Below are 14980 nucleotides of genomic sequence, written 5' to 3'. Positions count from 1 at the left end.
CACATTTACTCTCAACTTTCTCCTTTCACACACTTTTCCAAACTCAGTCACCAACTTCTGCAGTTTCTGAGTTGAATGAGCCTCTAGAACTGTATCATCGGTGAACAACAACTGACTCACTTCCCAGGCCCTCTTATCCCCAAGAGACTGCAAGCTACCCCCTCTCTCAAAACCTCTTGCATTTACCTCCCTAACCACCCCATCCATAAAGAAATTAAAGAACCGTGGGGACATCACACAACCCTGCCACAGACTGACCTGCACTGGGAACGAACCAATCACTCTCCTTTCTTCCTACTTGTACACATGCCTTACATCTTCGATAAAAACTTTTCACTTCTCTAGCAACTTACCTCCTACACCATATACTCTTAATACCTTCCACAGAGCATCTCTATCAACCCTATCATATGCCTTCAGATCCATCAATGCTACATACAAATCCATCTGTTTTTCTAAGTATTTCTCATACACATTCATCAAACTAACACCTGATCCTCACATCCTCTACCACTTCTGAAACCACACTGCTCTTCCCCAATCTGATGCTCTGTACATTCCTTCACCCTCTCAATCAATACCCTCCCATGTATTGTTCCAGGAATACTCAACAAACTGATGCCTCTGTAGTTTGAACACTCACCTTTATCCCCTTTACCTTTGTACAATGGCACTATGCATGCATTCTGCCAGTCCTCAGGCACTTCACCATGATCCATGCATACATTGAATGTTCTTACCAACCAATCAACAATAGTCTCCCCGTTTTGTGATAGATCTCACTGCAATACCATCCAAACCTGTTGCCTTGCCAGATTTCATCTTCTGGAAAGCCTTCAGTACCTCCTCTCTCTTAACCAAACCATTCTCCCTGACCCTCTCACTTCACACACCACCCTGACCAAAACTCCCTATATCTGTCACTCTGTCATCAAACACATTCAACAAACCTTCAAAACACTCACTCCATCTCCTTCTCACTTCATCACTACCTGTTATTTCTTCTCCGCTTGCTCCTTCACTGATGTTCCCATTTGTTCTCTTGTCTTATGCATTTTATTTACCTCCATCCAAAACATCTTTTTATTCTCCCTAAAATGTAATGATACTCTCTCAACCAAACTCTCATTTGCCCTCTTTTTCAGCCCTTGCACCTTCCATTTGACCTGCCACTTTCTTTTATACATTTGCACTCCTTCCTTGCAAGTATTGCCCAAATGCCTCTCTTTTCTCTTTCACCAACAGCTTTACTTCTTCATTCTCACCACTCACTGCCCTCTCTAATCTGCCCACTTCCCACCTTTCTCATGCCTCATGCATCTTTTGCACAAGCCATCACTTCTTCCCTAAATATTCCTGTGCCTCACCCACTCGCCTCACGTCATGTGCTTTCACCTTTTGCCATTCTACGCTCCATCTCTCCTGGTACTTCCTCACACAAGTCTCCTTTCCAAGCTCGCTTACTCTCACACTCTCTTCTCCCCAACATTCTCTCTTCTTTTTTTGAAAACCTCTACAAATCTTCACCTTTGCCTCCAGAAGTTCGTGATCAGATATCCCTTTAGTTACCCCTCTCACACATTAACATCCAAAAGTCTCTCTTATACCCACCCATCAATTAACATGTAATCCAATAATGCCTCTTGACCATCTCTTCTACTCACATACGTATACTTATATATATCCCTCCTTTTAATCAATGTATCCTCAGTCACTAGTCTTTTTTCAGCACACAAATCCACAAGCTCTTTACCATTTCCATTTACAACACTGAATACCCAGTGTACCCCAGTTATACCCTCAACTGCCACATTACTTACCTTCGCATTTAAATCACCCATCCCTAAAACCCAGTGCATCAAAACTGCTGACATACTCACTCAGCTGCTCCCCAAACACTTGCCCATCATGATCTTTCTTCTCATGACCAGGTGCATAGGCACCAATAATCACCCATCTCTCTCCAATTACTTTCAGTTTTACCCACATCAGTCTAGATTCTTTTTTCTTACACTGTATCATATACTCCCACAACTCCTGCTTCAGGAGTAGTGCTACTCCTTCCTTAGGTCTTGTCCTCTCACCAACCCCTGACTTTACTTCCAAGACTTTCCCAAACCACTCTTTCTCTTTACCCTTGAGCTTCATGTCACTTAGATCCTGAAGATCCAGCTTTCTTTCCTCAAACATACTACTTGTCTCTCCTTTCTTCTCATCTTGGTTACATCCACACACATTCAGACACCCCAATCTGAGCCTTCGAGGAAGATGAGCACTCCCGGCTTGCCTCCTTCTTCTGTTTCCCTTAACCGCTGTTTCCTGTGTCAGCATGGTAGTGCCAGAAAGCAGATGAAGAATGGCCCATCCACTCATTTTTTTTTTTTTTTATTATACTTAGTCACTGTCTCCTGCGTCAGCGAGGTAGCACAAGGAAACAGATGAAAGAATGGCCCAACACACCCGCATACACATGTATATACATAAATACCCACACATGCACATATACATACCTATACATTTCAGCGTATACATACAGATGCATACACAGACATATACGTATATACACAAGTATATATTCATACTTGCTGTCTTCATCCATTCTTGTCGCCACCCTGCCATACATGAAATGTCACCCCCCCCTCCCCCACACGTGTGCGAGGTAGCTCTAGGAAAAGACACCAAAGGCCACATTCATTCTCACTCAGTCTCTAGTTGCCATGTGTAATGCACTAAAACCACAGCTCCCTTTCCACATCCAGGCCCCACAAAACTCTCCATGGTTTACCCCAGACACTTCACATACCCTGGTTCAATTCATTGACAGCACGTCGACCCTGGTATACCCCATCATTCCAGTTCACTATTCCTTACACACCCTTCTCCCTTCAGCATGTTCAGGCCCCGGTCACTCAAAATCTTCTTCACTCCATCCTTCCACCTCCAATTTGGTCTCCCATTTCTCCATCTTCCCTCCACCTCTGACACATATATCCTCATGGTCAATCTTTCCTCACTCATTCTCTCCATGTGACCAAACCATTTCAATACACCCTCTTCTGCTTTCTCGATCACGCTTTTTTTTTACTACCACATATCTCTCTTACCCTTTCATTACTTACTCGATCAAACCACCTCACACAACGTATTGTCCTCAAACATCTCATTTCCAACACATCCACCCTCCTCCGCACAGCCCTATCTATAGCCCATGCCTCGCAACGGTATAACATTGTTGGAACCACCATTCCTTCAAACATACCCATTTTTGCTCTCCGAGATAGCATTCTCACCTTTCACACATTCTTCAGTGCTCCTAGAACCTTCACCCCCTTCCCCATTCTGTGACTCACTTCCACTCAAAATCTTTTTCAATCCATCCTTCCACCTCCAATTTGGTCTCCTGCTTCTCCTTGTTTCCTCCACCTCTGACATATACTATCCTCTTTGTCAGTCTTTCCTCACTCATTCGCTCCATATGTCAAAACCATTTCAGCATACCCTCTTCTGCTTTCTCAACCACACACTTTTTATTTCCACTCATCGATCTCTCTTACCCTTTCATTACTGACTTGATCAAACCACCTCACACCACATATTGTCCTCAAACATTTCTCTTCTAATACATCCACCCTCCTCCGTACAACCGTATCTATAGCCCATGTCCCGCAACCATATAACATTGTTGGAACTACAATTCCTTCAAACATACCCATTTTTGTTCTCTGAGATATCTTTCTCTCCTTCCACACATTCTTCATGTATTTTTTTTTTTTTTTTTTTTTGCTTTGTCGCTGTCTCCCGCGTTTGCGAGGTAGCACAAAGAAACAGATGAAAGAAATGGCCCAATCCACCCCCATACACATGTATATACATCGTCCACACACACAAATATACATACCTACACAGCTTTCCATGGTTTACCCCAGATGCTTCACATGCCCTGATTCAATCCACTGACAGCACGTCAACCCCGGTATACCACATCGATCCAATTCACTCTATTCCTTGCCCTCCTTTCACCCTCCTGCATGTTCAGGCCCCGATCACACAAAATCTTTTTCACTCCATCTTTCCACCTCCAATTTGGTCTCCCACTTCTCCTCGTTCCCTCCACCTCCGACACATATATCCTTTTTGTCAATCTTTCCTCACTCATTCTCTCCATGTGCCCAAACCATTTCAAAGCACCCTCTTCTGCTCTCTCAACCACGCTCTTTTTATTTCCACACATCTCTCTTACCCTTACGTTACTTACTCGATCAAACCACCTCACACCACACATTGTCCTCAAACATCTCATTTCCAGCACATCCATCCTCCTGCGCACAACTCTATCCATAGCCCACGCCTCGCAACCATACAACATTGTTGGAACCACTATTCCTTCAAACATACCAATTTTTGCTTTCCGAGATAATGTTCTCGACTTCCACACATTCTTCAAGGCTTCCAGGATTTTCGCCCCCTCCCCCACCCTATGATTCACTTCCGCTTCCATGGTTCCATCCGCTGCCAGATCCACTCCCAGATATCTAAAACACTTTACTTCCTCCAGTTTTTCTCCATTCAAACTTACCTCCCAATTGACTTGACCCTCAACCCTACTGTACCTAATAACCTTGCTCTTATTCACATTTACTCTTAACTTTCTTCTTTCACACACTTTACCAAACTCAGTCACCAGCTTCTGCAGTTTCTTGCATGAATCAGCCAACAGCGCTGTATCATCAGCGAACAACTGACTCACTTCCCAAGCTCTCTCATCCCCAACAGACTTCATACTTGCCCCTCTTTCCAAAACTCTTGCATTTACCTCCCTAACAACCCCATCCATAAACAAATTAAACAACCATGGAGACATCACACACCCCTGCCACAAACCTACATTCACTGAGAACCAATCACTTTCCTCTCTTCCTACACGTACACATGCCTTACATCCTCGATAAAAACTTTTCACTGCTTCTAACAACTTGCCTCCCACACCATATATTCTTAATACCTTCCACAGAGCATCTCTATCAACTCTATCATATGCCTTCTCCAGATCCATAAATGCTACATACAAATCCATTTGCTTTTCTAAGTATTTCTCACATACATTCTTCAAAGCAAACACCTGATCCACACATCCTCTACCACTTCTGAAACCGCACTGCTCTTCCCCAATCTGATGCTCTGTACATGCCTTCACCCTCTCAATCAATACCCTCCCATATAGTTTACCAGGAATACTCAACAAACTTATACCTCTGTAATTTGAGCACTCACTCTTATCCCCTTTGCCTTTGTACAATGGCACTATGCACGCATTCTGCCAATCCTCAGGCACCTCACCATGAGTCATACATACATTAAATAACCTTACCAACCAGTCAATAATACAGTCACCCCCTTTTTTAATAAATTCCACTGCAATACCATCCAAACCTGCTGCCTTGCCGGCTTTCATCTTCCGCAAAGCTTTTACTACCTCTTCTCTGTTTACTAAATCATTTTCCCTAACCCTCTCACTTTGCACACCACCTCGACCAAAACATCCTATATCTGCCACTCTATCATCAAACACATTCAACAAACCTTCAAAATACTCACTCCATCTCCTTCTCACATCACCACTATTTGCTATCACCTCCCCATTTGCGCCCTTCACTGAAGTTCCCATTTGCTCCCTTGTCTTACACACTTTATTTACCTCCTTCCAGAACATCTTTTTATTCTCCCTAAAATTTAATGATACTCTCTCACCCCAACTCTCATTTGCCCTCTTTTTCACCTCTTGCACCTTTCTTTTGACCTCCTGTCTCTTTCTCTTATACATCTCCCACTCAATTTCATTTTTTCCCTGCAAAAATCGTCCAAATGCCTCTCTCTTCTCTTTCACTAATAATCTTACTTCTTCATCCCACCACTCACTACCCTTTCTAATCAACCCACCTCCCACGCTTCTCATGCCACAAGCATCTTTTGCGCAATCCATCACTGACTCCCTAAATACATCCCATTCCTCCCCCACCCCCCTTACTTCCATTATTCTCACCTTTTTCCATTCTGTACTCAGTCTCTCCTGGTACTTCCTCACACAAGTCTCCTTCCCAAGCTCACTTACTCTCACCACCCTCTTCACCCCAACATTCACTCTTCTGAAAGCCCATACAAATCTTCACCTTATCCTCCACAAGATAATAATCAGACATCCCTCCAGTTGCACCTCTCAGAACATTAACATCCAAAAGTCTCTCTTTCGCGCGCCTGTCAATTAACACGAATCCAATAACGCTCTCTGGCCATCACTCCTACTTACATACGTATACTTATGTATATCTCGCTTTTTAAACCAGGTATTCCCAATCACCAGTCCTTTTTCAGCACATAAATCTACAAGCTCTTCACCATTTCCATTTACAACACTGAACACCCCATGTATACCAATTATTCCCTCAACTGCCTCATTACTCACCTTTGCATTCAAATCACCCATCACTATAACCCGGTCTCGTGCATCAAAACCACTAACACACTCATTCAGCTGCTCCCAAAACACTTGCCTCTCATGATCTTTCTTCTCATGCCCAGGTGCATATGCACCAATAATCACCCATCTCTCTCCATCAACTTTCAGTTTTACCCATACTGAGAATTTACTTTCTTACATTCTATCACATACTCCCACAACTCCTGTTTCAGGAGTACTGCTACTCCTTCCCTTGCTCTTGTCCTCTCACTAACCCCTGACTTTACTCCCAAGACATTCCCAAACCACTCTTCCCCTTTACCTTTGAGCTTCGTTTCACTCAGAGCCAAAACATCCAGGTTCCTTTCCTCAAACATACTACCTATCTCTCCTTTTTTCACATCTTGGTTACATCCACACACATTTAGAGACCCCAGTCTGAGCCTTCGAGGAGGATGAGCACTCCCCGCGTGACTCCTTCTTCTGTTTCCCATTTTAGAAAGTTCATGTATTTACTTATGTATTTATTATTTATTACTTTTATATACATGTTCATATTTGCTTGCCTTTATCCATTTCCGGCTCCACTTTGCCTCACAGGAAACAGCGTTGCAAACTCATGCGTCTCGAAGGTAGCACCAGGTAACATACGAAGAATGGTTACATCTGCTCACATCCATTTTCTTGCTGTCATGTGTAATGTACAAAACCACAGATCCCTATCCACATCCAGGGCCCACAGACCTTTCCATGGTTTACCCCAGATGTTTCACATGCTGCGATTCAATCCATTGATGGCTCACGAGCCTCAATATACCACATTGTTCTAATTCACTCTGTTCCATACATGCATTTAAAATGATTTTTCATTGAAATTGTGAGGTAATGAAGTATAATAGTAATGACAAGGTTTTTTTAGTTGGTTTCAGAATGTTCAACAGACTACTTGGTAATGTACTTCTTTTGTGTCAATTCTGCAAAATAGTGTAACTTGTTACGAGTTCTACTAGCTGTCTGTGCTTTTTTTAAAATAGTTAAGATCTTCCTGATTGATTGTTTCATCTTTAGGGTGAGAGAATATCCAGAAACTTCTGAGAGAAACATAGAATTATTCTGAAGGTGAATAATGTGAGGAGAACTAGCAAACAAGTGGGAGTGATAGTGATATAAGCTGATAGGGAAGTGGTAACAGGTAAAGAGGAGATGAAGAAGAGATTTCTTTCTTTTGTACTTGGTCACCATTTCCTGTGTTAGTGAGTTAGCATCTAGAACAGACAAAGAAAGGCCGCTTCTGCTCCCTTCCATTCTCTGTCTTTCATATGTAATGGTTCACCCAGGACTCTTCACATACCCTGGTTAATTCCATTAACACCATGTCAACCCCTGTATATGGCATTGTTCCAGTTCACTCTAGCCTGTGCATGTCTTTCACCTTCCTGCATTTTCTGGCCCTGATTGCTCAAAATCTTTCATTCCATCCTTCCGTCTTCATTTTGGTCTCCCCCTTCTTCGTGTTGCCTCCAATTCTGATACATGTATCCTCTTTGTCAATCTTTCCTCACTCATTCTCTTCGCATGTCCAAACTATTTCAGCACACCTTCTTCAGCTCTCTCAATCACACTCTTCTTATTACTACTTTCGTTACTTACTTGATCAAACCACCTCACACCACATATTGTGTTCATGTATTTCATTTCCAACACACCCTCCTCTGCACAATCTTATCTATAGTCAATGCCTCACATCTGTTTGATAATGATAGGACTACTATACCTTCAAACATACCCATTTTTGCCCTACCAGATAAAGATTTCTCCTTCCGCACATTCCCCAGTGCTTCCAGAAATCCCCCCACCTCTCTCTCTCTCTCTCTCTCTCTCTCTCTCTCTCTCTCTCTCTCTCTCTCTCTCTCTCTCTCTCTCTCACAACAACAACAGCCCCACCCTATGACTCACTTCTGCTTCCATGGCTCCATTTGCTGTTATGTCCACTCTCACGTATCTGAAACACTTCACTTCATCCAATTTTTCTCCATTCAAAGTCACACCCCAGCTAGCCTGTCCCACAACTCTGGTGAACATAATAACCTTGCTTTTATTCTCATTTACCCATAACTTCCTTTTCACATACTCTTCCAAACTCAACGACCAACTTCTGCAGTTTCATACTCAAATTTGCCACAAGTGCTGTATAATCAACAAACAACACCTGACACTTCTCAGGCTCTGTCATCCCTTACTGAAGAGATGGAGTTAGTATTTTGAAGGACTGTTGTGCTTACGGGAGATGATAGGACGGCTCAGGTTAGGTGTTTGGATATGGAAATTTGTGAAGCAAAAGTCCTGGGAAGTGGTTAGGTAAAAAGAAAGAGATGGTGAATGTCTCGCATAAGATGAAGTTTGGCAAAGTGGTTGGAGTGGATGGGATTGCAGGGGGTGACTTGTGTTGATTGTTTTTTAAGAATTTTCAACATGTGTATGGCACAAGTTGGGGTGTCTCAGGATTGGAGGAATGCCGATATGATACCATTGTATATAGGCAAAGGGGACGAAAGTGTATGTCCAAATTACAGAGCTATAAGTTTGCCAAGTATACCTGGTAAGTTTTATGGCTTTAACACATGCACAGAGCCTCAGTAAGGGGAGGAACAGTGTGGCTTTAAGAATCGTAGATTTGTGGATCAGGCATTTTTTCTGAAGATCGTATGTGTGAGAGATGCTTATGGACAGCAAAGGATTTCTATGTGGCATTTATAGATGAAACGGAAGGTGCCGAGCCAAGCCAAGTGGACAGTGCCCATCCTTCTTGAAGGATCATGCTGGGGTGTCTGAATGTGTATGGATATAACCAAGATTAGATGAAAGGAGAGTTAGGTTGTATGTTTGAGGAAAGGAACCTGGATGTTTTGGCTTTGAGTGAAACAAAGCTTAAGGGTAAAGGGGAAGAATGGTTTGGAAGTCTTTGAAGTATAGTAAGGAATTGGTGTAAGATGAGCTCAGGAAGGAGTAGCAATACTGCTAAAGCAAGAATTGCAGTAGTGTGTGAAAGAGTGTTAGGAAGTGAGCTCCAGGCTGATGTGGGTAAAAATGAAAGTGGATGGAGAGGGATGGATGATTATTAGTGCTTATGCACCTGACCATAAAAATGATCACAAGAAGCAAGTTTTTGAGAATAGTTGAGGGAGTGTGACAGCAAGTTTGATGCAAGAGAATGGGTATTAATGATAGATGATTTAAATATGAAAGTGAGTAATGAGGGGCATGTACAAAATGTTTAAGGACAATATGTGTTATGACGGTTGATTTAATATGAAATAACAGGGTAAGAGATTAGTATGAAAGAAAGAGGATTATGTTTGAGAAGCTGAACAAGTGGAAGCACAACCTGAAGTAGAAGAAACAAGGAAAAGGGTGAAATTGAGGAGGAGGTGAAAATATGGAGTAAAATATGCTTTGAAGGCTTAGGGCCTGAATATGCAGTAGGGTGGGGATGGGGTTGGGGGGATGAAGTGTGCAATGGAGAGAGCAAATTGGAGTGTTGTGGTTTTCAAGGTACAAAGTGTTGTTGATGGGCTCAACCAGGGCATATAAAGCAGTCAGAGGAAATAACAGAAAGGTCTGTGGAACCTGATTATGGATGAGGGCTTTGGTTTTGATTCATTATACATGACAGCCAGAGAGTGGATGTGAATGAGTCCATTTCTTTGTTTGTTCCTGGCACTACCTTGCTAATGCAGGAAATGGTTAATTTGTTTGAAAAAATATTCAACATTTTTCACATTTGATTGGAATATATGTATTTGTATTACTTTAATGATGAAGTATCCTGAATTACATTATTCTGAAAGAAAAAAAAAAAGGAAGATCTCTATCTGTACCACATGTACAGGAAGAGGTGAGAAATAAGTTTATGTGAAAAGGGTGTCATGAATTTATTGAGGTTGAAGTGTTTTAACAGGATGTTCCACATGAGGCATCTTGCTCTATAAAAGGGAAGTGCTGAGGATATAGCTGTAAAGGAATATATCTTATAAAATAGTTGGTTTGGCAAACTTCCTGAAAGTGAACAGCTTATAATATGTAAGTACCTATTTGTGATTACCTATTTGTACTGCACTGGGAGGGAGTTTTACTCTCATGGGGCCCTGTCCTGTAAACATTTTCTGCTACCACATATCTTCTTAGATTTATATATGGTGTCTGCATTAACCATGTCCTCATTCACTCTGTAGCTTTCATTCACCGCTCTTATATTGTACTATAAAAGTACTTCTGTACATCTTTTTTCAACAAATCTCTTATTACTTAATTTCATGTTATGTTCTCTGGTTGCTCCATCTCATCATCTTTCAAAGAACTGTGTACTCTCCATGTCATTGATCTGCTTTAAAAACTTAAAATCAGGTCACCCCTCACTCTTCTGTGGTGGTCATATTTAAGGCATGTAGCCTTTCCCTGTAAATTAGCTTTCATAATTCTAGTACCATTGCAGTTGTCCACCTCTGGACACTCTTTATTATCTCTTTCTGTATTATATATGAGACTACAATCTTTGTTCATTTGACTTCCCTATCAAAAGTCATACTCTTTTTCAGCCTTGATGCCACATCATTATCCTTTTTTCTTTTCAGCCTTGGTAAGAGCAGAGCCCATGAAGTGGTGCTTTGTGCATTGTACTACAGTATGCATGGCCAATTGACCATAACCCCTGACTTCAACAAGCCTTCTACTAAACCTTATAGGTGAGAAATATATTGGTGTATCAAAAAACACCGTTATCCCAGGGGATAGGGAGAAAGAATACTTCCCTTGTATTCCCTGTGTGTTGTAAAAGGCGACTGTGTGTGGGGGGAATCCTTCCCTCCAATTTTGACTTTTCCAAAACAAGGAACAGAGAAGTGGGCCAAGTGAGGATTTTCCCTCTTAGGCTCAGTCCTTTGTTCTTAACATTACCTCACTGATGCAGGAAATAGTGAACACATATGAAAAAAATCAAAAACTCCTTACGTCTTTCCATGAGCAAATGAGACATCTCTGCAATGTTTAGGGGTTAGAACCTTCTATCACCTCATTTAACCTGTTGGTTGATGCAAGCTATCTACTCTCATCATTATCCATTAACCCCTTGTTGTGGTGGCTCACTGAGTTTGGGTCTGCCTCCAGCTGCTCAGAGTCCACTTCTGTTTTGATGTCAGCAGCTCACTCCCTCTAGGGTCAGATCATCTACCAGCCTTTTGTTTTGGCTGTTTTCCTCCCAGTCTACAATGGATTGGTCTTTTTTTACAGTTACTTGACCCTCATATTGCAGGATTGGTTTCATTGTCAGTTTTCATATGCACATTTAAAACTATACATTTTTTTCTTTTTTGAAGTGATAAGTTGATATATAACTTTTGTTCAAGGCTGTCTCAATGTTATTCCTCAAAAATACTTAGGGTGACATACACTGGACAGGTTGTGCATGCTGAGCTTTTAAGAATCAATAGGAATCCATTTTTGGGTATATGCTATCCATTTATGGGGCTTTAGGTGTGTGTTATGGTTTGAAGTGTACACCAACTTTTCCTGCACATTATATAGCCATATCATGTTTCATATTAATTGGGCCAGCTGTCTCCCCTGCCCATCGCACATTAGTATTAGATATATATGATTGCAATAAAATATCTTGCTTTGTAATGATGATGTTGGCATAAGATTGATTACAGAGGTGCTGTAATTTGCAGGTTAGGCACTTGAAGCCTCCATGAATTAACATCTTGTGAATCCTAGTTTTAATGATTTACATGGAAGTAAGTAACTAAGCTCTGGAGGCAAAAAATATGCATGAATTTTCCAAAACTGCTTTCGTAAACACTCAACATCATGCCTATTACAGTGATAAATACTGTGAACAAACATGCTGAAGGAAAAAGTGAATGATAGTTCATTTTATGTGTTATGACTGTAGCATATGATGAATCTCTTAACACAATCATGGGTAGCTTAGTCATTCATCTTTGTTTGCACTGTACAGTCATATGATTGAGCTGAATTTCTCTCTTATTTTGTCTTTAATGTCCAGGTTCTTACTGCACATCATTATTACCAAACTATACAAGCAAGGCTGGGAGCGAGGATCCTTGTTCTTCAAGTTCTGATGGGAGAAGTGAGGAACCTCTTTCCTCAGATACTGATGGTGGAGGAGAGTAGCCTTGTTCTTCATATTCTGGTGGGGGAGACATTAACCAGAGCTCCTCAGATGTTTGTGGACCTGACTTGTAAAGGTGGAAAGGTTAAATGAAGATGAAAAAAAGAGAATTTCACTGATTTGCTGTTCAAAGAAAGGAGGTATCTTAACAGTCATTCCTTGTGTTGCTAGTCTTCACACAGAAATGATGGGAAGCAACAGCCTAATTTGTACCACAGCTCCTGGTCTTGGAGGTAGAAACACATGCAGACAGCCTACAGGAATAGTGGCCAAGATAATACCTGTAGATCAGGGAGAGAGCTACAGAATTGTAGCAGACAAAAAGGGATGGATGGAGAGAGATGATTCCTGGAGAATAAATGTGAGCTGTACTCATTACTAAAGTGAATAAAACCTCTGTGAGTATGAAAAAGCTGTTCACAAGAAAAATAATTTTGTCACCTTTACATCACCCCCAGATTTTGGGAAGCAGACTTTGTGATATTGATTGTGAGTGTACGAGTGTAATAGAGGAAGTGCATTTGTCTAACATGTTTATGTAAATTGCAGGCGTGAATTTTGGTGTTTGAAACTAAACAGAGGGGAACATGTGGCTCAGAAAGAGACATAAATAGAAATTGCATTCTATTTTTTCTTAAGGCTCTAGTCATGGACAAAAGTCCACATCAAGGGTGGGCCTTAATTGAAATGTAAAGAGAATTATGAAACAGAAAAAGAAAAGACAATGGAATGTATTTACAAATTTTAGAGGGAAAGCATGAGAAGATAGAGAGTTCTAATGATTTGGCATGTAGGGAAAAAAAAGCTGGTATCAAAACAAGCTATCCATGAGTTACTGATGGCCACACAAAAATCATGTGGCGCAGCAGCATGCCGAGTGTTTTATGGTCTAGCTAGTTGGCCACACAAGCAACCAGCTCTCAGGAGCAGAAACCAAAGTATTACCTATAGAAGAGGGAAAATGAACCAACATTGTGGTGTAGGGCAAGGGGGTCCAGTTTGGAAGTTATCCTGGAACAGTTTATAAGTCAGATCTCTTTCAACTCTGTCAAGTAAGCATACAGAACTAGAACCACCCCAAATGTGAGAGCATTACTCCATACAAGGACAAATCAATCCCTTGTATAAACGGAGCAACTGATCAAAAGAGAAGTTTTGACATCTAAACATGACACCCAGTTTCTTAGAGGCAGACTTAGTTATTCTTGTAATGTTGGGTTTCCAAGAAAGAGTGGATGTTACGGTAATATCAAGTATGTTCATTGTTACTGCTACCTCTTTTGAGATGTTGCATAAGTCTGAATTTAGAGAGGATATATGTTCAGTGTGAGAAAGAGAACAAATGTTAGAATGAAGAGGGAAGGGAAAGTGAGTGGTGAGAAATGAAATCATGACTAAGAGTGAATAGGGTAAGACATTCAAGAGAGAGAAGAGAGTGCACAATAGGATAGAACCCTGAGGGACACCACTATGGATAGGATAAGAGGGGAAGCTTACTTCAGGAGTGGCTGCTGAAGTGAGAACAACTGGGTAACGCTTAGATAGGTTTTAATGGTGTCATGTCTTACAGATGGTCTGCATCAAGACATGCTTTCAAAAGGAAGTTTGAGTTTTTACTAGTTGAGGAGCTGTCATGTGGCTGTACACTTTTCTCACCAGAAACTGGGAGAATACTCTTAAGGCCATACATAAGAAAAATATAGAAGAGGGCATAGGTTCAATTGGAGGAGGATTAGACACAGAAGCATCCAAAGTAGAATTAGAGGGTGATTAGATATTGGCTTTGTTGGAGAATTAGCTATAGATTGATTACATTGTAGGAGAGGAGGAAAGGATGAATTACTGAAGCCCTTGGGGATGTTTTTGGTTAAGGATCAGAGATTTTTTTAAAAGAAGCCAGATAATTACACTTTTCAGATTTGTGCTTAACTTTATAAAGAATAGTTTTGTTGTAATTTTAAGTAGAAATGAAAGTGGATTGTGATTCATGGGAAGGGAAGAGGTCATTTGTAATACACTGTTTTTGAGTAGAAGTGATTAGTCTTGACTTGTGGTGAGAAATACTTAGTCGAAGGGTCACATGACTCCATTCCAACCATGATAACTTTGTATGGTCATTACTGTTGGAGGCATCCTAACCAGTGATGACTACTTTATCTCCCAAAGTGCCAAAGTTGGCATTTTGATGGGAGTGGACATGCCAAGATAGAAATGAATGAGATAAGAATGTGGTTGGAGGACCCAAAAGGGGCAGACACAGTGTCTGCATAGTGTACCTACATACCTATGAGTACCCATAATTAGATTTAACAGTAATGGCAGGATTAGCATAAAGT

The 14980-nt window shown here is 41.2% G+C and overlaps 1 protein-coding gene across 3 annotated transcripts in view; it reads left to right on the top strand.

Moving 5' to 3' along the window:
• LOC139754814 (tectonic-like complex member MKS1) overlaps window positions 1–14980 on the top strand; it is a 199236-nt gene that overhangs the window by 103543 nt on the left and 80713 nt on the right. For all 3 annotated transcript variants that reach the window (XM_071672658.1, XM_071672656.1, XM_071672659.1), the window contains exon 7: window positions 11086–11196. In XM_071672658.1, coding sequence (XP_071528759.1) covers window positions 11086–11196 — 111 coding nt within the window. The remainder of the gene's footprint in view (window positions 1–11085; window positions 11197–14980) is intronic.

This window comes from Panulirus ornatus, chromosome 17 (assembly GCF_036320965.1).
Source record: "Panulirus ornatus isolate Po-2019 chromosome 17, ASM3632096v1, whole genome shotgun sequence".
Taxonomy (NCBI): domain Eukaryota; kingdom Metazoa; phylum Arthropoda; class Malacostraca; order Decapoda; family Palinuridae; genus Panulirus; species Panulirus ornatus.
This window is presented reverse-complemented; position numbering and strand designations above follow the sequence as displayed.